Below are 25164 nucleotides of genomic sequence, written 5' to 3'. Positions count from 1 at the left end.
ATGTGATACAGTTTTACAAAGTTTAGTTTAATCCGTTGTATGAGTCTGTTTTCAGTTGCTTATAACAATACCTGAAACTGGGTAACATATAAAAAAGAGGCTTATTTATTACAGTTCTGGAGACTGGGAGGTCCACAGTCCAGGGTGAATATCTGGTGAGGACCTTCTGGGTGGGAACTCTCTACCGGGTTCTGAGGCAACCAGGATATCATAATGGGGAGAATGGCCTGAGCGGGAGAGAGCTAACCTTCCCATTGGCTGTCCTTATAAATTCATCAGAACCACTTGCATGACAACCCATTAAACCATCAACTTTTTACTCCCTGAATGGATCAATCTATTTGGGAGTCCCACTAGTTGAGATACAATCACCTCTCAAAGGCCTAACCTTTCCAATACCAGCATTGGATTCCCCAGCTTCTTAACACTGTTACAATGGAGATCAAGTGACAAATGAACTTTGGGAAACATGTTTGACTGACAGCAACCTTATTCTCATGTATTCAAAAGCTGATTTTGGATTAAGATCTGTTTAAGACCACAAAGGACATCAAATGAGAAAACTTGCTTTTGTCAATATGTTTTGAATATACAAGTTTCTTCTACATTTTTATCAATGGGTTGTAAGAAAAGCACACTCTGGATGATGAGTGAGAGAAAGAAGATATACAGATCAGTGGCATTCTGTACATTACTTCATTTTATTAATTTACTTTTTGAAAGTTTTATTATCTGTAAGGATATTGTATTAACATCATGTCTTTAAGTTGATAGACATTTCTTGGAACTGTAACTATACTAGAAAATGGTTGTTTGAATTACCATAGTGGCTTAGCAAACAGTGGTTCCTTGGTTAGCTGATTTTAATGTTGCATAAAAAGGTATACATTCTGGCTACAACAGTTACTGGTAGAGTGATGAAGGAGAAGTCATCAAGACATAATGGTTATGGTAATTAAGTGAAATAATGAGGTTAAAACTGAGTCCTAATCTCTTTGCTAAACCAATTACTTGAAATGAGCAACATAATTGATTTTCAGATCAGTTCAAACCTCCCCGTGGATCTACAGATTGAGTCAAACTCGTGCGGTTCAAGCAATTTATTGGAACCTAAAACCTCAGCAGAACTGCAGTACATTTATGGAGTTGGAAAGGTTTGGCAAAGTTGATGCATGTTGGTTAGGCAACCAAAAAAGTGTTCTACAAAGCTCAAGAGATTTCTTTAGGACCAGTTTTCCATCTGTGTCATAGCCAAAGTCCATCCTACTCTAGATAGAAGTTTATTATCGAGTCACAACTTGAGTAAATTTTTGCTTTGGTCTTTGCTTTTCAGGACAGAAACATAAACTGTTCTGATTTTCTTCCCTGAGAAAAATGGACTCAGACATCCCAGAAGCCTTCCAGAAAGAACTCACCTCCCTCGTCTGCATGAACTACTTTATAGATCCAGTCACCATAGGCTGTGGGCACAGCTTTTGCAGTCCTTGTCTCTTTCTTTCCTGGGAAGAAGCCCAAACTCCTGCTCGTTGCCCAATGTGCAGGGAACCATCACAGCAGAAAGACTTCAGAACCGATATTCGTGTGAAGAAGATGGCTTCCCTTGCCAGACAGTTTCTGAGCTCTGAGGAACACATGTGTGGGACCCACAAGGAGACAAAGAAGATCTTCTGTGAAGAGGACAAGAACCTGCTGTGTGTGCTGTGCTCTCACTCTCAGGGGCACGAGGCTCACAGACACTGTTCCATTGAAGAGGCTGCTGAGGAACACCGGGTGAGTGGTGCCTCTGAGGGTACTATGGAAGCCGGGAGCTTGTACAGCTAAGAGATTATGAGGACAAACAGGATCATGATGATGATCAATTCATTCTTTCCTGATGTGTCTAATGTGCACCAGATACTATTCTAGGCACGGAAAATAGAGCTGTGAATAAAATACATACATGTCTTCGTGAGGCCGACAGTCCAATGGGAGGTTGATAAAGTCAATGTTTATTATTTTGGTTATTGAAAATTACGTTAACATCATCATAAAACTCCCATTTTCACCGAACCACTGGCTACTACAACTACTTGGGCAAAGAGGATTTTATATGGGAAACATGTTTAGTATTAAGAGACAGATAAGTAGGATAAAGTACATTGAGATTAGCAGGAGAAAAGCATTAGTAGATGAAGATTATGAGACAAGATGCTTATCTGAAAGCCAGCCGACTACATACAATCTTTACTTGTCTGTTTCTCTAGGCTAATGATTACATTAAATGTGGTCTACAGTCTCGAATCTTCCAAAACAGAAAGTTTATGGAGGGTAAACAGGCAAACGTGATATTTGTACTTTCTCTAAAGTACTTTTATTCAACATTCCTTGCCTTTCTCCATTAGTTAGGGTATGAAATCCATAGTATTTGCTTTTCTGGTGCTCACATGCATAGGTTTTTTTTTTTTTTTACAGGAGAAGCTATTAAAGCAAATGAGATCTTTATGGGAAAAATTCCAAGCCAATAAGAGAAATCTAAATAAGGAGAGGAGACTAACCAACCTGTGGATGGTAAGTATGAGACTGTTACTTTCCTCAGAACTGGCTTGAAGCAGACATGATAGAGAATTACCCATTAAGAACGTGAGCTGAAATCATCATGTGCAGTGAGATTCTACGAATGGGTAGAACAATAGAAAAATAATTCACCTTTTCAGTGTAGGGTCATGTTCTTAGTTTTTCCTGACACTAATATATTAGCAACTACAAAAAAAATCCATCAAAAGAAAGTTGAACAAGTGGTTAGACGAAGCAAAATACAGAGATTTTTGGAAATTCAGTAACCTTTAAAGAGTTTAGGCAAAATATCTCAGATTTAAAGTCAATCTGAGTCCTGAGAGACAAATAGGTGTTAAAGGGCCATGGGTATTTCAGGCAGATGTTTATGCATGAGATGAATTCCAGAAATTAAAGGACGTGTGATTGGTTATCGCAGGTATTTCATACTGATCAGCACAATGAGTTCTCGGGGTTAAAAAGGAAGTGCGATTTGAGAAGCAATTTAAGAAGTGTAGCTGTGATGGTAAAAACTGAAAGCACAGGGGCTAGACAATATTATCATTCAATTTTTTTTTTTTTTGTCGTTTTTTCGTGACCGGCACTCAGCCAGTGAGTGCACCGGTCAGTCCTATATAGGATCCGAACCCGCGGCGGGAGGGTCGCCGCGCTCCCAGCGCAGCACCCTACCAAGTGCGCCACGGGCTCCGCCCCAATATTATCATTCAAGTAGGAGAAAATAGAATATGTTGAAAAGCTGAAAAAAGGGCAAAAAATAAAAAGAAATTGGAGGAAGTGAGAAAATGAATACATGAATATTGGAAGTAGACATGCAATGAAATGAGAATTAATGTTCCTAAAGTGGCAGGTCAATATGGAGCCTGTGACATTAGATAGGAGGAAGGTAGACATCAGGATGATAGAAATCTTTTGAGGGTTTAGGTATTTTAGGAAGACCTTGTCTGATGGCTTCTAATCCATCTGCTAATTTTAAGTGGTCAGGTTGCAGAGTAGAGAGATTTGCGACTAGAGACTAGTGTATTAAACAGATTAGACTATTGCATATAATAATTTAATAATAAACCATAGATTTCAACTGTTTTAATATAGTGTTTCAGATGTGAGAAGATGCATATTAAAGATATTAACCCTGGAAGGCAATTTTCCAGGTGTCTCAGAAACTTATGAAGAGGATAAAAGTGTTTTGAGGAAAGAATGATTACTTTCTTTGTGTTGTTAATAAAGAGAGAAACATAAATGAAGGAGGAAAAGAGAGAGATGAATTTTGTGGATTCCAAAAATTGGGAGGAGGTGAATTTATGGTATCTGTGGCTGATTAATAGAAACCATTAGCCAAGGAAAAACATATATGGTTTAAGTTTAAGTGGAGGAGGTTAAAGGTTGCCTGAATATGTGATCAACAAAATCCATTTCCTTACAGGATTACGTGTATCTGCGCAGACAGATGACCAGGGCTGAGTATAGGAAGCTACATCCGGTTCTCTATGGGGAAGAAAAAGAATATTTAGAGAACCTGAAAAAGGAAGGCTGGCACATTTTACAACAGCTCAAGAAAAGTGAAGCCCAAATGGTTGAAAAGTGGAGACACCTAAAAGAAATGTATGAGGAACTGATGAAAATGTGCCATAAAGCAGACAAGGAGCTGCTCCAGGTAAGAATTTCTTTTAGCTGAGGTTCATACCTTTAACATCCATTGTTTATTTGGTACCAAAAATATATTTTCTCATCTCCTGCATCTGTGGTGGAGGTCATTTTCTCACTAGGCATAGTAGAGATACTGTAACTTTTAACCATGAACAATAAAGCTGTATATAATTGTGAACACTTTCCCCAGAGAAGATTCCCTTCTATAATTCTTATATACCTTGTTCTAATAACGAGAAAAGAACGACTTATTCATGGATATCCAATAGATAATATGGGAACATTTGGGAAAAGTTCCCATTTACTTTCTTATTCTCTTTGGATGCCCTATATCTGAATTGCTCTTATTTTGAAATACATCAGTCTTTAGAGATAACCCCTAGAAAGAACGTTTGGTAGACAGGTAATTTTTGCAGCTACGCACAGTTACTATGGTTGCTACCCACCTCCTTCTCTTTTTTTTCACCCTAAGGGTTTGGAATTTATTAAGAATTTAGATTCTGTCAGTATGTTTGTACTGGGTTTATTATTTAGAAAGGGAAAGGGTGAATTTAGAATATTTAGAAGAAGGTTTGGGGAGTGGTTGTGATTGAAACTTTTCTTAGCTTTTCAAAACCCAAAGACTGAGCAGTCAGAATGCCCAATTTCTGAAGAGAACTCATAGCTTTTTTTTTTCTTTTTACAGGATTTAGGAGACCTACTAACAAGGTAAGTTTGGCTTTCAATGTAAACAGGGGTAATATGAGGGCTATGAAAGATCTCAAGCTCTTTCTAAACAACTGAAGCCGTTATACATTAGATTATATTGTTTGTTCATGTGTCCAAGTATTTGTGTGTTTTACTGAGTGTATAATTCCCTGTGCCTCTTTATCAGAAGTTAGTCTTGACTCCCTGCCCTGTGGCTCAGAGTTATGCATTAAAGGCTTAATGAAGAAGTTGCTAGGAAATAGCTGCCTATGTTTTTAGGATTCAACATCTTGAAGTGCATGGACTAGTTTTTCCCAGCTCGTAGGCAAGAGAGGCAAGAACTTCTGAGAATCAGGGGGATGAAAGCAGGTAAGCATAGAGAAATGTAAGAAAGATTCTGGAAGAATAGTGCAGTCCTATAAGATGTTTGTGGAGGTAACTGAAATATCAGAAAGGAGTTTTGATATAGTATTTTCAGTTGAATGTTTATGTCTTTTCTTAAGCACCAGGATAAAATATTTGGCACCCAAAAGATTAACTTAATTCTCCTTCTTCCAGGAGTGAGTCTGTGCAGCAGCACATGCCCCAGCCTGTGAATCCAGAGCTCAGTTTAAGACCCATCACCGGACTGATAGACAGGTTTGACCACTTCCGAGGTGAGTGGCAGCCACTGGTGTGACGTGACTGCATAAATTGTGCTTCAGTAACAGTTGTCTCTAGCCAGTATTTCCCCCTCTATTGATCTTTCATTTAGGAGAAGAGAGAAGCCTGTGAGTAGTCTGAGTGTTTATAGTTCTATTTGTACTATGATAATATGGACAAAACTGAAAGAGAGCTGGTGAAAAATAAATGTCATTCAGACCTGTAATGAATTACATATATAGAGAAAGAAGAAACAGAAAAATGGCCCTTTGAGTCTTTGAATCACTCTTTGATAACATGTCAGATGTTCAATGAGTTGTATAGAACTGCACATTTATTCAGTAATTTCCAATTTCAAATTAAACACAATTAATATTGATGATAGGGTGTTCTATATGCAAATATTTTTCCTAAAAAATTTCTTAGTCATTGAATTTGTAAACAACATGAAGTACAATGTATATGATGAGAAAAATAGGTGAATAAACATACTGCACAAGTAATATTTTGTGAACAACCAAAATAAAGTTGGCAGTCGATGAGGCAGGAGTAGAGCTCCGTGGTACATCCAAACCTGGAGGGTCCCCGCAGGCAGAGGAAGATTAGGCATCACGGAAGCAGGAGAAAAGGCAGAAAATTCCTAGTAAGAAACCGCTTTTAAAGCCATATTCAGGTTTTGTTCTTTAGTGTAAATTAACTAGCACATAATAACACCAGCAAGGCGATCACCATTTTATAGGTCTCACATTGATATTCTCTCTCCACATCCCCCAAAGCTGCAGGGAGGGTAAGGTTTGTTGCCATGGAATTGCAGCAATACACAAGTCTCCAGTTTTTCATGTTCTGTAAAAAGTAACCAGGGAGAAGTAGGCATGACTTCCCTTCCCTTTATAATCTCTGAATTTTTTAGATTTTTTTTTCTATTGAGTTTAGGTATGGGTTTCTTCTATAGCTTAACAGGTAGCACATGAATCTGATATTTTTTCAGCCAGAACTGCTTTTGTGGACCTGACCTGTTTTTCTTAGTGACACTCTAGGTAGATTTTCTTATTTCATGCATGATTTTATTTTTATCTTGACTAGAATATTCTTTTTCCACAGTGGAAATTTTCTTCGATAATGAAATAACCAATCACAATATCAGTTTTTTTGATGATGTGAGAAATTTGAAGTTTAGACATGACCATCAAGATGCCTCTTTGAATTCTGACAGATCTAACTATTTTGCTGCATGGGGAGCTCAGAGGTTCACCTCTGGAAAACATTACTGGGAGCTGGATGTGGACAACTCTTGGGACTGGGCTCTAGGAGTCTGTAAAGATTCCTGGATAAGAAACACTGGCAAAATGCTTGAATCTGGGGACACATTTCTTCTTCTGTGTGTGAGGGAGGATAATCATTACACTGTCTTGACCACCCCCCCAGTGATTTATCATTACATAAAGAAACCTCTGGGCCGGGTTGGTGTGTTCCTTGATTTTGAGAGTAGAAGTGTGAGTTTTGTGGATGTTGCCAAGAGTTCCCTCATATGGAATTACCCCACTGGCTCTCTCAATTTCCCTGTCAGGCCTTTTTTTTTGCACTGGCCACACATGATCAGGCATAAGTCAGAAACCAGATGTTGTCTGGGAATTCCATATCTGAAAGAGCCCTTCTCAGTTGAAGCAAATCAATAATGTTTGACTGTATTGTTTTCTCTCCTTTAATATAACCTCATTTTATTGTTATTAAATAGAATGTATGAAGTGAAAAATTGTGTTGGCTCATTTTCTTTTAATTAAAATCATCTTTTGCATCCCATTATCGAGAATATATGCTGTGGTTGCTTACATGTTTTGTGAGCTTGCTGAGGTTACACACATGCATGGTTGTACAATTCCAATTTAACGATCTAATGGGGTTTGCACATTTAGACAGACCTGGTTATCCACAAAACACATGTCAGTTTGACCTCTTCTCTCTCTTATTGATATAATAAATCCTACAGTTGTATCACCCTCAGGGAAAAAAAGAAGCAACCATACATATTATAGAAAACTATCTCTGACCCTCAGGACAAGGATTGACTTTTGTTTTTATGATCCCAGAACAGCCTTTCTTTTCTTTAACTTTTATAATAATATAAATGCCAAAATATGAAGCAAGTCTATTATATTCACTGCCAGAGTCCCTGCAGATAACAAAATGACTGCTACATATTGAAAAGTTAACAGTTACTTGAATCATTAAATTAATAAATAAATAAGACAATTATTTGAAAGGAGTAGTTTTGCTATTAAAGATAGGAGTATTAATTGAATAGTATAAATTTTCAGGATTTGCGGTTGATGTAAAAAACTGATTAAATTACACAAGGCTATTTCAAACCGAATCAATTTTCCACTGTTTTCAGAAACACCTGTTAGTGTGTTGAGAAGCTGGGAGTAAAGAGACTATCAGCATCAAGGCTAGATGCAGGGGTGTGTGTGTGTGTGTGTGTGTGTGTGTGTGTGTGTGTGTGTGTGTGTTACAGTCATGGTGTCCATGCATTATTTATTTTAATTTATTTATCTTAATTTAAGACCATCCCCCAGGTTATGAAAGATGAGATGGAAGGATGAAATACAAACGTGTGCCCTTACTCTGTGTTCCCATTTCACCATGATACAATATTTTGTTGATTTTTGTTTCAGTTGTTCTGTGACACACTTAACTATATATTCACCAATGTATTTCCTCCACCAAATACACTTCCTGAAAATATTGCCGAAATTAACAAATGCTTGTTAATTAAAAAAGAATATCTGAAGTTTGGTAGACATTGCTGTTTGCCATTCCTGGGAATGAGTATTAGCTGTGTGGCCTTGAACATGTCACCTAATTATATTTGCCACAGATTCATCATCTGTCATTCCTAGCAACAATAAGAGCTTACAGAGCTTATGTTTATCGAGCATTTGTCATGCATCTTACATATAAATGTGTTCTATATGCTTTAAATATAAAAAACCCTATAATCCAATGATAACAATAAAGAAACTAAGCCAGGAAGAATTTAAACAATTTGAACTATGTGACTGGTCTCCAAAATCTGTGATCTTGACTTTGCTGTGTGTTGATTCTCAGATGAAATAATGTAGGTAATCAACAAACATTTCAATGACTGTTGGTGACAGTCAGATTACATAATGCAAGTATAAAGCTTATCCTAGTATCTAACACAGAGTGAACCCTAAACCTATTGTTTTAAGCCTGGGCATGGCTGGGAGTGCTGGATAAACAAAGATTTTTCTTTTTCTTTTTTTTTTTTTGTTTTAGTAGGAAAAAAAAAAAATCAAACAACAGGCACAGCAGAGAAATACCCCCAGGAGGTTGTGTTCAGTGAAGATAAGATGATCTTTATATTTCTTTGAGTTAGAACCAGGAATGGGTATTCAAGGATGAGTAAACTCTGCTTTTCTCCATTACTAAGTTGAGGATTATTCACCTATCCATGTCTGGCTAACTAAAGGTCATGTGGCAAGGGACATCTTACTCTTTTAAAAATCTGTTAAATGGATGATTAAACAGTAATGATTATGCAAATTATGAAAATACATATCAGTAATATTCCCTTATTCTTTCCATCCCTACCACCTAGATTCCATAGTGAACCTTTACTCTCCTCCTCCAGTGCATTTCATACAAATCTTTATTAGCTAATGGAGAGAGTTCATCACAAGCTCTTTTTGACTATCTGCACTTCAAGTGATCTCAGATTGTAGAATTTCACTTTCTGGGCCTTCAACCCAATGCTTTCTTCATTTACACCTAAGGCTTCTGAGCTCTCTCCATTGACACCAAAATTTCAACAAGCAACAGCCATTTCAGCCTAAATATCGCCTTGCTACCGATATTTTTCTTTTTTGCAAAGAAATGTTATAGCTAATATTCTTATTTAGCATGGATTTACTTGTACGTACAGGCAGAATTTGCTTCTATGGGTATTTAAGATTTACCTTTGGTTTTGAAAGAGGAGGAAAATGTGTATCTATTTGGCAAATTTTCTCTGCCATTAAACCAAGAATTTCTTATTCTAATCATACTTCTGGAGATATTTATTCTTTTTACTTTCTAAATCTTTAGTTTTGATGACCTACATTGGAATTATTAGCATATGGGACATACCTGTGGTGGAGAAGTAAAAAAAAAAAGGTGAGATTACGTGGAACCTTGCAAGTTACATAAAAAATCGGGGACTCCCCTTGTTCCCATGCTCAAAAGGGTTTATTCGTTTACTTGTTTGCCCTCTTTTTGGCAGAAATTTAATTCTTTATAGAAATAAAAATAAAAGCTGATATGGAGAATGAAGCATATGTGAGATAATACCAAGGAGATGAAATTGTAAATAAGATAATGCACAATGTGAGAAGAGAATGTAGTCAATGATGAAATCCTGAGAACCCCCTAACATAAAGGACACTTTAAGGAACATGAGAAACGAAGGAACTAAGATTAATTAAAGGTAGTAGGAAAAAAACAAAAACAAAAACAAAAAACCTCTTTGTGGCGAAATAAAGCAAATAAATGAAAATAACATAAATGCAGTGTTTCCCATGCCCCCTCAATTTTATCAGCATTACTTAATTTATCATTGTAACTAACTCTAGCTGAGGAGCCTTTGGATTTAGAGAGGAATGTGGTGTCTTCCTATCAGCTTTCCTTTTATTCATTGCTAGTGACCAAAGATTCGGGATTATTTGAAATAATGTTACTGTTATGAGATCATGGTAACTATACTGTTTTTCAATCAGAAAGTGTTATTTCTGTTCTCTGCTCAACTCCTGATGTGTGTGTGATTTTGGTCAAATTTCCTCATGTCTCTTTAGGTTTTTTCATTATATGCTCAGATATGCCGAACGACAAATTTCAACAAATTTAGTTAAGTGATTAATTGGCTTTTATTCATGATTCATGAATTGATCAGCATATCATTGAGAAATAGAGAGGTGCTGTGCTAGAAATGGCAGAACTGTTTGTTTTTATAAGGTAGCTTGACCAGGAACAAGGAAACAGCATAATATAAAAAGTGGATTGATTAACATCAGATTCGTTCAGTTATTCTTCTTGTAAGAATTAAAGCACAGAGAACTTCCTTATCATGCTGGCTAAAAATGGCCTGTTCGTACATTCGACTATTACCTTATCCCTCCTGAGTTCTCAGAAGGTCAGTTAAGGAACTTAGATTCGGTTTAGTGATGTGGAACATTAACAATAATGACTCCATTTTAGTTTGGTCTGTTGAGGCTTAATGCAGGAGCTCAGTCCACATTAATGGCCTCCTATAAATTTTATTCAACAGATTTTTTTTTTCATTTGATGTCTCAAATTTCTGTGACTTTATAGGATTTGATTTCCCATTATTGGTATTCATTTGAGGTTTCCTTAAAAAGGAAACAGGCCAGTCACCTAATACAAATTGGTCTTTGAGACCTCTAAACCTTTCAAATTTTTGAGGATCAGAAATCTACAAGCATGTTTTTGGTTTAAAGACGGAGCTTAAGTTCATTGTTTTCTTGCTTGAGAAAATTAGAAATAAGATACTTTGTGAAAGATGGGCAGAAAATCCACAGAAAACTGAATGAGGACGGAAATGTGATTGTGATGAGGAAATGGGATCAATGGGAATTGTTTCCTTCCTTCCTTCCTTCCTTCCAATCTTGGAGAAAGATTATTTATTCATTCATGCGCTTGTTTATTCCCAGCCACTTGGAATTCATCCCTCCCCTCACCTGCAGTCCATTTCCAAAGTTATTTGGGAAACACCCACTACTAACACTGCATTACCCCATTTCTATTAAGAAAACAAATCACACTAATGGAAAAGAAATGTGATGCAAGGCTCAGAAAATGATGATCGAGAAAAAGTCTTGTGACTTTTGTAGTTTTGTGCTTGGAAGATTGACACAGTTTCCAGAAAGCTAGAGTGGGTCATGGAAGCTTCTCATATCAAGTGAAGGAGGCAATGCCTCTGCAAATGTTCAGAGTACAAAGACATCATTCCTCACTTAATCTGTAGTAACAACCTTCTTCAAGCACCAGGTAAGAACAGATTGTAGAGGCTGTTATTTCCTCCTTACATGCTATCCTTAAACACTTCTCTGTAATTTTGCATAGATCAAAAAATCATATCTATTTCTACAAATTGGTTGGCTAGACTGTGACTAACTAATTTATTTGTATTTTTCTTTCTCAATATTACTTATTCACCAGTATGCTTATGTTTTTACACACAAATCTCCTGAGAATCTTATGTTGCTGCCTTTTATGTTCATTTAGAATTTAAGAACCAGGTAGTATGTCTAAACTACTTTAAGGATCTTATAAATATATCATATGTATTTTTTTCCAATTCTATGGAAAAGATTTCAACTGGGGGTAATTTTTCCCTCCAGGGAATATTTATTGATGTTTGGAAACAGTTTTGGTTGTCACAAATGATAGTTAGTACCGATATCTAAGGGTAGAGACAGGGATTTGGCTCAAATCCTACACAGCATAGCCAGCATCACCCCCCCACAACCCCCAACAAAGAATTATGAGTCCCAAATGTAAACAGTTCTTAACTATGAATCAGAGAATCTCAACATAAATTAATGATAATAATAACACCTAAATAAGCCAGTTACTGTAGAGAACAGGCAATCAGTAGCAATCCTATCTAAATTGCAGGCTGAGAATGACAAAAAAATACTTTTGGTCTAAGCTTCATATGGGACTCCCTGAAATAACTCTAGATGACCAATTTAAATTTATACATATTTAAGGTAATTTGTGAGGATTGCCACCATGATTTGAGATGTTATGCCTTTCAGTCTGCAAATATATTTTTAGTACTATGAATAATGATTCTGAATTCATTCTTGGATTACTTCATTGCTTATTTATTAATCATTCATGCTAGGTACTAAGAACAGATTGTTTTACTCTGGCTGGTCTTTTTCAGGTTTACCAGAGAGGCGGGTTAGCCTAATATCTCTCCTCTGGTCCCCAGTATTCCTGAATAAAATCTGACTACCATTTTCCACAACATTTGACTTTCAGGTGGCTTGCTTTGTTAGGGTGCAGGAAACCTGACTTGGTTTTGGTAACAAGACTTTGGCGAGCCTCAACCAGGAGCTGAATGTCCTGGAGTAACAGATTTTGGCAAGCCAAGCCAGGATTTTTGTTTGGGGGAAGCAGCCAGACTTGTTCCTGGTAACAAATTTTGGTGAGCCAAGCCAGGAGCTGAGTGCTCCCGGTGGCCTAGCCCCGCAATGAATAGAGCAGTTGGCAGCAGGAGCAAGCTAGGGCTTACCTGTTCATGCCGTGGGAGTGAGGCTGGGTCCACCCATGGGTGCCAGCTGCCTGTGGTAGGGAAACCCCATGGATGGGATTTTTTGAGACTTCTTCTGATTTTGCAGCAGTGGTGTTAACCACCAATTCCCTGCCTTTTGTTTGGTGAAGGAAGGCAGCTCTAGTAAGGGATTGACAGGCTCTGAGCTGCTAAGTCTCACTAGGAGTTCTACACTATTTTTGTTGTTGTTGTTAAAGGTAACATTTTGGATGTGAGAAATGACTCGAGGATACCGAAGCCAGCATTTTGTTTGTTTATTTGGGAAAGCTCTGTCTGTTTGGTTTTGAATAACTAACTACGTTTGTACCATTTGATCATTAAAAATCCAATGACTAAAAAGAATTTTTTTGTGTGTGAGTTTCTCTTGGCAAGTTTGAGAAACAAACTATGATCTTGACAGCTATAATTGGCTAAGTCTCTGGAGAAAATTTGTCTATCTGTGCACACAGTTCTGCAAGAGTTAAGACAGAAACTTACTGTTTAAGAGAAACCTATTAAAAGAATCAAGGCCACTTGGATACTTTGTTTTTCTTATACAATTCACCCACTCCTAGCTATATGTAAATACTTGAGAATTTAACCCTAAAGTCATTTGAAACTGAAACTGAAGAAAAAAATTAGAAGAGTAAAAAAAACAGAAACTGAAGAAAAAAAAAAAAGATTAGAAAGCTATTTTTTTTTTTTTAATCAGACTGCTATGACAAATGTCTTCAGAATTATCAGCGTACATTTTTGCCTGGGTTTACTGGTCAAAGAGGATTATATTCATCTCTTTTAGAGGTTTTTAAAATTTAAGTTATAAACCCAGCCTAAAACAGAATGATTTTTGATTATGCACTTTTTAGATAAATGAGGCTAATTTAATATTGTTGCTAGAAAGGAACAAGTAAGTAGGAGAAGAGAGATGTGAAGAAAGCTATGTGTAAGAAAGCTTCTTGTGTAGTGAACTTTTGTCCTAAAGGAAAATGATGGGTTATGTAGGAAAGAGGACTTATAGGACAGAACTGAAAGTCTAAAAGCATGTGGTGCAAATGTCTGAGTACGTCTTAGTAATGGTTTGTGAAGGGGAAATTTATGAAATAATTTTGTGTGATTAAGTTGGCTATAATTAGAAGAGAATTATTTTGATATTACAAGACACTAATACAGAACTAAATTTCCCCTATCTTTGAACAAAGTTTTCTTGAAGAATTGATCTGTTCTTAGTAAAATTGCAAGATATTTTGATTTTTCTCTAAAGGCATCTTCAATTAGATTCATGGAAAGAACTGTAACAAGTACTCTTAAACACAGCTTTCAAATATCTTTAAGAACAAGAAGAAAAGTTTTTCAGATCTCTAATAAGAAATGTGATCAGTATATAAAACTGCTAATCAAGATCAAGCAAAGCAAAAATTAATTATATACAGTTAAATAACTAATGAACATAATGTTTTGCATTTCTCATTGTTGGTTCTTTACTTAAATGTTTTGTTTTCCAGATTTAAGGAAATTTTGTCACTTAAGCTATGTATAACTTACAGCAATTTGGTAAATTATACTTATATGAACAAAGATAGAAACATTTGCCTTTTCTCCCTATTTAATTTCTCCAAAATTTGGAAAGTGATTGTGAGTGTCCTTGCGATTTTTATGGCAATATTTGCATAAGTTCAATAAGATTTTGCTTTGTCTTTGTAATAGGATACAATTGGAAAACATCAGTTGTAGAATAGCATGTCTCTTTTAAGTTCCTGACCCCACTTTCTGTTGCTCTTTCTGTTGCCTTGATTTGGCCTAACTGCTGTTTCATCTTTCCCCCCAATGTGGGACATGACTACCTGGGAATAAGCTTTCCCAGGACCAAGGGATCAGTCTACCTGGGTATGAGCCTCCCCAGCACTGAGGGATCAACACAAAGAAAAGTAAGACTTTTTCAGTCATGCAATTGATCATCAATGGTTTCATGAGAAATGTTTTGATCAAAAAGAGGGAAATGATGTTTTATCTACACAAGCAGTTCTTTAAAAGTACTCATAGCCTTGAAGGTGGTGGGGGCATAATTTTGATGAGACATCCTGTTTCTAAACAAAGGATTCATGTAACTTGTTAAAAATCATTGATGTACCAATTAATGTATAGCCTGGTAATTCTGGGTAAGGTACCTGTTACCAATCAATTAATAAGACAATAAACAAATGTCCTTCATCCCTCCACCACTCCAGTCCAGTACCAAGAACTGTGCCCTCCATCATGTCAAATAGTTCCATTCCAAATTAACCCTTTCTTCAACCTGACTCAACTAGAAGCAGTAAGGTGAGTTGTTTCTGTTCCACAGAAATGGAAGGAACTATTGATAGTGTGGAAGATGTTGGAATGAGCAGGACTGAAGTCATGTTGGGACCCCAAATCCTATGGGCTCTAAAAGATTTTAAAAGGTCACTGTTTGTTTGTTTGTTTGTTTTTTATTAGCATGCATTTCTCTGAGTTCCTTTTTTTCCCAAGGTTATTTGTTATTTTCAACCTTGGTTAGGGGACAACATGACATTATTTATGTGAATGTAAAGTTGCTTTCCAGTCAGCCTGGGGTTGTAAACTTGCCACCAGTCACATATTACCCACATCCTGAGAAACCAAGGAAGACATCAATAAAGCTATGCTGACTCCACCTCGAGGCAAATCAAAATCCTGCAGGACCCCAAGATAACAGCAAGGATGGGAACAGAAACCAGATGGAGGCTTGGCAAGACCTGCACTTGGCTCCTTGTATGGAACCCCCACAGCTCATATCCATCTCCCTTCTGTTTTTCATTTCCCACATTCCATTCCTTCAATCTCATCTTTGAAAACCCATCAGTAAATTTGAGTCTTTGAAATGGTTTTAGTCTGGCCAAGGTCCTTCAGGTTTACTGGAGAAATGGGTTAGCCTAACATCTCTGCTCAAGTCACTGGTCTTCCATAAATGCTGACTTCCATTTTCACCAACACTTGACTTTGGGAGTGTTTGGTTTTTTGTGGGGGCAGGAAGCTGGACCTGGGTTCAGTAACAAAATTTTGGTGAGCCTAAGCCAGGAGCTAAATGACCTGGGGTAACAGATTTTGGCAAAGCAAGCCAGGGTTTTTATTTGGGCCAGGTGGCTGGCCTTGGTCTTGCTAACATATTCAGGGAGCAAGGCATTGAATGCATACTACAGTAATTTTAGTTACAATTTGGGTTAATGCTATGAAGAAAAAAATCCAGGGAGTTAAGGAAATATATAATGAAGTATAAACTTAGGGTAGACTAAGAAAGTGGCATCTGAAGACACTTGAATGGTAACTAGGGTGTGGTGGGTAGGAAGTTCAAGCAACTGAGAAATGCCGTCGAATTAGGAGGGAGCCAGAAACAAAAGTGGAGTGAGGTAAGAGGGGCCAGAGCATTCAGAGTTTCATGGGCCTCAAAAAGTCTTTTAATCTTAAGGACAGTTTGTTAACTGTTTACTATTTTTTTCTAATTATTTTGGTATATATATTTTTTATTTCTACAAGATAATCATCCTTTACAGATATAAATATATCAACAGTTTTATTTTCTACTTTTCAATCCTATAATTTTCTTTTCTTCTTTCCTCTCCTACCATTCCTCCCCCACCATTTCAATAAATTGTAAAAGGTAAGACTTCCAGTACAGTACCCAGTGAAAGCAGTAATAGTTAATGCCATTGTTCTTATATCTGCTTCTACACATCTAAGAATTTCCCATGTACAATGGCATTGGATGTTTTTCTTCTAAGCATATACTTTCTCAGATTAAAAAAAAACTTTTATTCATAGTTTACTAAATGTTCTTATTGTGACATTATGTTGCATTGCTTTAGACTGGCTTTAAAATCTAGAAAATGATCAATGTATATTTGAGATTAATGTGTTTCATAACATTGAATTTTGTGTCTGCTTATCATCTTAATCTTGTTAACTAGGTAGTTCAATTACCTGATGTCCTTGCTGAATTTTTTATGTTCTTGCATTACCCATAATTGAGATATATATTCATTATCTAAAACAATGGTAGATTTGTTAATGTATCTCCATTTTTGTTTCAATTTTTTGCTTTTAATTTTGAGGATATTTGTCAGGCTAGAATGCTTAGAATTGATATACCTTATTGAACTGAACATTTTTATTCTGTAATGTCCCTCTAAAACAAACTAAACTTTTTTATTTAATGGTTTGCCTGGGAGAAAACCAGAAATATTAATTTTGTTTCACTTAGAATTTTCTGTTCTCTTATTTTCAAACTTCCCTTATCATAATAATTTAGTGTGTCTTCTAAACAATAGATTGTCATTTCTTCTTTTTGAAGAAATGAAAAAATACATTTTTAACTGGTAAGTTTAATCCATTTTATTCATTTTAGTTATTGACATATTTGGAATCATTTTGCCACTTTAATTTTTAAGGTTACTTTCTTCTATATAATTTGTGGTTTTTTAAAAAGATAACTGTATCATTCCCCCAACCAAGATAAGCACAATTTTATGTCTATTCCCTTTTCACCAAAACCCATTATACTCTTATTGTCAAAAATATAAATTTTAATTCATATGTATATATGCACATTCATTTTTTGCTTTGATCTTTGGTTATCTTTTTTCTCTGCAATAAGCTTTATCAAGACATTCAATCATTCTTGCTTTCCATATTTTCTGCATCCTCTGAATTTATTTGTTCAATAGCACAATAAGTGCTATTGAAATATGTCATTTTGTGGCAACCTTTGAACCTAGTATACTTGAGAAAAATATTAATTATGCCCTCAGTTTGAATGATAAGTATGCCATACTGAAGTGTTTAAATTCCATTTTGAAATAAGGAGATCTATTGAGAAGAAAAGATTTTCCAAGATTCGTACATGAAATATATTTGCATGGCTGGCTTCATGATATTAGCTTTATTGACAGGACTGTATCTTCTGGGTAAAAGAAGCAGCAGGACTGCCCAAGTGTAGCACTGAGAAGCAAGTGCGCCATAATGAAGAGTTTAAAATAAATAGGAGCTTCATTTGAATGTTCGGTTATGACAACAGATCAGCTGGTGGCATTACAGACAGTCTGCAGGCAGGAAGAGGCAGTGACTAAGAGATTAAAACAATTTCCATAGAAAGGAGGCTTTATTGTTGGTGTGGAGCATAAATAACAGGAGACTAAAGTAAAAACACTGTAAAGAAAATGTCTAGCCAATTATTTCAGTTATCCCTAACCTATCCCTCAACAAATTATTTTCTAATGTAGACCCATTATCTCTAAGCCAGAAAGCCATACTTAACTGAACCAATAAATGAATATTATTCTCATAAAAAAATTATTTCACTTTGAAAGTACATCTCAATGTTAAATACACATATACTTTAAAAAAAAATTTACTGTATTTTGTCAATAGACAATGTGGTTGATTATTGTGGCCCATTACCAAAACCTCCCTCCCTCCTTCCTCTCCCCCCTCCCTCCCAACAATCTCCTTTCTGTTTACACATGTACTTTAAATTTTACAATTTCAACTTTGGGAGATTTTGCCTATAGAAACATTCACTAAAACACCTAAGAAGAAAGATGAATATTACTTCATTATTTTCAATTACAAATAGGAAAAAAAAATAGAATATATTTAGTGATAATGTAATAGTTTTATTAAATGTGATACAGAATATTTAGCCATTTATAAAAGTGAAGACGTTCCACATATATTGACACAGAAAGGTGCTCATAAAGTCTTTGCATTTTTTAGAAAGATTTTCAAATTAAAGTAATATATGCATATGATAAGAAAACTTTAACTACAGAAGAATACAAAGTTAAATATAATAATAGACTGATATAATTAAAGCTCAAGATGGTGCTTTACAAAGCGTTAATTTTCAATGAGAAATATTAAGATGGACCATATAATGAAACATCCCAGTGATGCAAGGATGGTTCAAAATATATGTCAATAAATGTGATACATTACATCAACAAAATCAAGAACAAAAACTATATAATCATCTAAACAGATGCAGAAAAAGCATTTGACAAAATTCAACATCACTTTATGATAAAGACTCTCAGCAAATTAGGAATAGAAGGAAAGTATCTCAGCACAATAAAAGCATTTATGACAAAACCCACCACCAATATCATTCTGAATGGGAAAAAGCTGAAAGCTTCTCCCTTAAAAACAGGAGCAAGACAAGGATGTCTACTCTCACCACTCCTATTTATTATAGTATTGGAAGTAATTGCCAGAGGAATAAGTCAAGAGAAATAAAGTGCATCCAGTCTGGAAAAGACAAAGTCAAACTGTCCCTATTTGCAGATGGCATGATCCTATCTACACAAAACACCTCAAGACACTACAAAAAACAAAACAAAAACAAATAAACAAACAAACTAACAACTCTTAGAGCTCATAAGCAATTTTAGTAAAGTTGCAGGAAACAAAATTAACTTGCAATAATCAGTAGCGTTCTTATACTCCAATAACAAATTACAATAAGAAGAAATGAAGAAAGCAAGCCCATTTACAATGGTCACCAAAAAAAAAAAAAAAGAAAAGAAAAAGAAAAGAAATACCTAGGAATCAATTTAACCAAGGAGGAAAAAGATCTGTAGAACAAGAACTGCAAATCCCTGCTGAAAGACATTAAAGAGGACACAAAAAGATGGAAAGACATTCCATGCTCTTATATTGGAAGAATTAGCATTGTGAAAATGTTCCTACTACCCAAAGCAATCTATAGAGTCATGTGCAATCCCCATCAAAATGCCAATGACATTCTTCGCAGAAATGGAAAAAATAATCCTAACATTTATATGGAATGGCAAAAAAACCCAAATAGCCAAAGCAATCTTGAGCAATAAATAAATAAAACCAGAGATATAACAATACTTGACTTCAAATTATATTACAGAGCTACTGCAACCAAAGCAATATGGTACTGGCATGAAAATAGACACTCAGACCAGTGGAACAGAATAGAGAACCCAGAAATCAACCCACCTACTTAAAGCCAACTAATCTTTGACAAAGGCAAGAACATACACTGGGGAGAAGACTGCCTCTTTGATAAATGGTGTTGGGAAAACTGGACATCCATATGTGGAGAATCAAACTAGACCCATACTGATGGAGTTGGGATGTGTTGTCCCCTCCAAAACTCATGTGGAAATTTGATCTCCAATGTGGCAGTGTTGGATACTGATTGAGTCATGGGGGCCAATCCCTCATGAATGGATTAATGCTCTACCTGGTGGTGGTGGGCTTGAGTGATTTCTCACTCTATTAGTTCCTAAGAGAGATGATTGTTTAAAAAGACACTGGCACCTCCTCTCTCTCTCTCGCTTCCTCTAGCCATGTGATCTTCCTGTACCAGCTGGATGACTGCTGCTTTCTGCCATGAGCAGAAGCAGCCTGAGGCCCATGTCAGATGCAGCTGTCCCAGAATCCTAAGCTAAATAAACCTCTTTTCCTTATAAGTCACTCAGTCTCAGGTATTTCTGTTATAGCAACACAAATGGACTAATACACATACCTCTTGCCATACACCAAAATAAACTCAAAATGAATTGAAGACTTAAATATAAGATCTGAAACTATAAAATTCCTAAAAGAAAACATAGTGGAAACACTTCAGGAAGTAGGACTGGGCTAAGGTTTTATGAATAAAACCCTGAAAGCACAGGCAACAACAACAAAATAAACCAATGGGATTATATCAAACTAAAAATCTTCTACACAGCAAAAGAAACAAAAGAGTGAGAAAACAATGTACAGAATGGGAGAAAATATTTACAAACTATGGATCTGACAAAGGATTAATATCCAGAGTATATAAGCAACTAAAACAACTTAACAGTAAAATAGCAAGTAACCCTATTTAAAAATGGGCAAAGGAGCTAAATAGGCATTTCTCAAAGGAATATACATAAAAGACCAACAGACACATGAAAAAATAACATCACTAAGCATCAGGGAAATGCAAATCAAAACCACATTGAGATATCATCTCAACCCAGTTAGAGTGGTTATTATCAAAAAGACAGAGAATAACAAGTGGTGGCCAAGATGCAGAGAAAGGTGAAACTGCTACACTGTTGATGCAACTGTAAATTAGTACAGCCATTATGGAAAACAGTATGGAGTTTCCTCAAACAACTATCGATAGAACTGACATATGATCCAGCAACCCCACTGCTGGGTATATACTCAAAGGAATGAAAATCATCATGTCCATGGAATATCTGCACCCCCATGTTTATCGCAGCTCTTTACAATATCCAAGAGTTGGAACCAGTCTAAATGTCCATTGACGGATGACTGGATGAGGAAAACGTAGTATATATACACACAATGGAATACTACTATGCCATAAAAAATAGTGAAATTCTGCCATTCGCAGCAAAATGTTTGAATTTAGAGAAAATTATGTTGAGCCAAATAAGCTAGGTACATAAAGAGAAATACCATATGTCCTCACTCATAAGTGAGAAATTAAAAGTAAAAATAAAAATAAAAACAAAAAAAGAAAGGAAGAAAGATACAACCACCATAATAATTTGCTGAACTTTCAAAAGGAGATAACTGAACTAAGGCCACCAGAGGTGGGAAATTGGGAGAGGGGTTAGTGAGAAGTTAGTAAAGGGTCACAAAAAATGATTACTACATTGTGTCCTGATCTGCACATCCCATATTGCACACAGGTATGGATTTTCAATACTTTACCCCATAGATATGTACAATCAATTATGATTCAATAAAAAAAAGAAAAAAATCAGAAATTCAAAATGGAGTTCTTACATAAAATGTGTGCTAAGGTTCTGATTCCATTCCTCTAGCATGCTGACAAGAAAATAAATAAGTGACTAACAGTGGCTCTGTTAAGCATGGGAAAGTCAGTTCAGTGACGGCGGTCACTGAAAACTGGTGCTTCTTTTGTGCATGCGCTTGAGATTGAAATTTTGGGGGTAGCATATATCAAGGATGAAGTCATCCTCATGAAATGTGTGCTCTGGTACATAAAATTGTCAAATACCAGATTGCCTTAGCAGAATGTAGCTTCAGAAAATGTGTTCTTACATCAAAGACCCAGAAAGAGATCAAATATAAACTCAGAAACATCCTTATTCAAATTTCATTGTAACTTTGGAACTCTTTTCAATAGCAAAAAAATATGCACTATTCAAAAAAAGAAAAATATTCTCCAGCTCTATCCATGTTAAAGGCTGGATAGTATTCCTTGTGTGTATAAACCACATTTTCTTTATCCATTTATCCATTGATGGACACTGTGGTCTCTTCCATAACTTGGCTCTTTCAAATAGAGCCACAAAATGAACGCATCCATTAAAAATACTGATTTCAAATTCCTTTGGTAAATACACAGAAGTGAGATTGCCAGATCATATAGTAATTCTCAGTTAGACAGAAAGAGTAAGTTTTTAGGGGTTTGTTTTGAGATCTATTGCATAGCCTGGCGAACATAGTTAACAATAGTTAATAATATACTGTAATAATAATGTACTTCCAAATTGTTAAGAGAGCACACTTTAAATGTTCTTACTATAGAAAATAAGTATTTGAATTGATAAATATGTTAATCAGCTTGATTTAATTATTATTCATTGTGTTAATAACTCATAACATCATTTTGTACCCTATGATTATATATAATTATGAATTGTCAATTTACAATAAAATGTTTTTAAAATCTTATTATTTTGAATTTTTTTTGTATTTTTGTTTATTAGGCTATAAATCTCTTACACTGCAGGTAGCAATGCATAAAAGGAGTTCACATTGCTTTAAATAATTTAAAATATCAGTTGCTATCTTTTTTATTATTACTGTTAAAGGCAAAATTCTCATAGCCTCGCTCCCTTGTGTTTGAGGTGTTGCATGTAATAATTAAAGGCACAGAAAATATATGGAGGAAAGGAAGAGGTGGCCACTCTTGATATTGGTTATCACTGTATTAGTTTTTTAGGGCTCCTGTAACAGATTACCACAAACTTGGTAGCTTAATCCAAGTTATTCTTTGACAGAACCGGAGGATAGATGTCTGAAATCAAAGTGTCAGCTAAGTCACACTTTCTCACAAGTCTCCAAGGGGATAAACACTTTTTCCTAGTCTCTTCCAACTTCTGATGACTCCTGGTGTTGCTTAACTTGTGGCAACATAACTCCAATATCTGTCTCCTTCTTTAAATGACTTTTTTTCCTGTGTCTCACTCTCAAATATTCCTCTTCTTTTTTTTACAAAGGCATCAGTCACTGGATTTACGACCTACCCTTAACTCACATAATCTCATCTCTAGAGCCTCAACTTATTACATTTGCAAAGACCAAATTTTCAAATAAGGTCACATTGGGAGGTACCAGGCATTGGGACTTGGATATACCTTATTGGGGACACAATTCAAGCTACTAGATCATTTAACAAATAAAAGAAAGTTTTTCTAAAATCCAGAAAATTCAGTCTTTGCTTACAAAGTTTTTCTTCTGCCCTGTATGTATATCACACATACCAGGGAGAGAAATTTTTGAAGCAAAGTTTCAAATTTCAAGTTGTCCCATAAACTTCTTTAGGTTTCTTTTCTAGATCTAGAATGACCAGGTCCATAATATGTAAGAATTTTACATAGGCAAATTAGTAAGAATTTTAATGGATGTTTGCAAAAATCCTCCAATAACATCATATAAAACACATCAGTAGTATGGAAGAGTACACATTTCATAATCAGCAATATTTTATATCATCATCTCTTAATATTGACCAATTTAAAATTTTATAATTGTAGTTCACTTATTGCTTTCTCGAGGAAACAAATAGCTTTTCATTAATATCATGGATGTTCATAATCTTCAGTAATAGTAAATATGTTAAAATTTAAATAATCAGAATTTTGTATTATAAACATATACATGCAACATTTATTGACTTTCTTAAATCATTTTTGTTGATTATTAAATGCCATATAAAATTGTAACTAATGACACCTAAATAGCTATTAATGTGACTTATATGAGAGATATGTATCTGTATCTGTTAATATATTCTTACAAAAATAGCTTTTCCCCCCCCAGGAGTTTTATTCTTATTACCAAAAAATCGTAAGATATAGAGAGATGATAAATTTTTTAAAAAGAGAGTCAAGAAGTTATTACATTGAAATGAACACAAAGGAGTTTAGCCATTGTGATATTTTTCTGTACGTTTTTGTCTGTGTCTATGCATATTTATAATTTTAAAATATTTCCAAAATTAACTAATATTTACAGTTTTGTAAAACTATCTATTTAAAATTTTCATTAATTTAGGCGTTTCAAAGTAATATCCTATTGTTCAAAATATTCAGTTAATTACTTGTTGGTAACTCATTTAGACATAACTTTTTTTTTTTTTTTTTTTTTAAAGATGACCGGTAAGAGGATCTTAACCCTAGACTTGGTGTTGTCAGCACCACACTCTCCCAAGTGAGCCACAGGCTGGCCCTAGATATAAAAATGTTAAACAAAGGAAGCCTATTTCTAAAATAACTTATGAAGCCTGATACTGCTAAACATTCTTTATTCAAATAAGTCATTATTTAAGTCCAGGTATCTTTTTGACCAATTTGAATTTGATCAAATTGATTTCAACAAAATTATGTGCTTTTTGTTGGAACCAGCCCAAATGTCCATCATCGGATGAGTGGATACGGAAAATGTGGTACATCTACACAATGGAATACTACTCAGCTATAAAAACGAATGAAATACTGCCATTTGCAACCACATGGATGGACCTCGAGAGAATTATATTAAGTGAAACAAGTCAGGCACAGAAAGAGAAATACCACATGTTCTCACTTATTGGTGGGAGCTAAAAATTAATATATAAATTCACACACACACACACACACACACACACACACACACACACACACACACACACACACAAAACCGGGGCGGGGAGGAAGAAGATATAACAACCACAGTTACTTGAAGTTGTTACAACAAGCAAACAGAAAGGACATTGTTGGGGGGGGGAGGGAGAAGGGAGGGAGGTTTTGGTGATGGGGAGCAATAATCAGCCAAAATGTATATCGACAAAATAAAATTTAAAAAAAAAAATTACGTGCTTTTTTTTTTTTTTTTTTCTCCTACTCACTGCCTATTTAGTCTCCCTAAATTTAAAATTAAATCAGCCAGGAGTACCAGATATTTGAGCCCTACTCTTTCACTCTTTTTCTCAAACCACCCACAATAATCACTGACATGTTAATCTTTGATTCTAAAGACTGTAGACATTG

The 25164-nt window shown here is 35.4% G+C and overlaps 1 protein-coding gene across 1 annotated transcript; it reads left to right on the top strand.

The window, feature by feature from the left end:
* Positions 1-1374: 1374 nt before the first annotated feature.
* On the top strand, positions 1375-7202 carry LOC134376243 (tripartite motif-containing protein 43-like). Its single transcript, XM_063094863.1, has 6 exons — positions 1375-1770; positions 2452-2547; positions 3974-4204; positions 4883-4905; positions 5443-5540; positions 6628-7202. The coding sequence occupies exons 1-6, from the start codon at positions 1375-1377 to the stop codon at positions 7200-7202; spliced, it is 1419 nt and encodes a 472-aa protein (XP_062950933.1).
* Positions 7203-25164: the final 17962 nt, after the last annotated feature.

This window comes from Cynocephalus volans, chromosome 4 (assembly GCF_027409185.1).
Source record: "Cynocephalus volans isolate mCynVol1 chromosome 4, mCynVol1.pri, whole genome shotgun sequence".
Lineage (NCBI taxonomy): Eukaryota > Metazoa > Chordata > Mammalia > Dermoptera > Cynocephalidae > Cynocephalus > Cynocephalus volans.
This window is presented reverse-complemented; position numbering and strand designations above follow the sequence as displayed.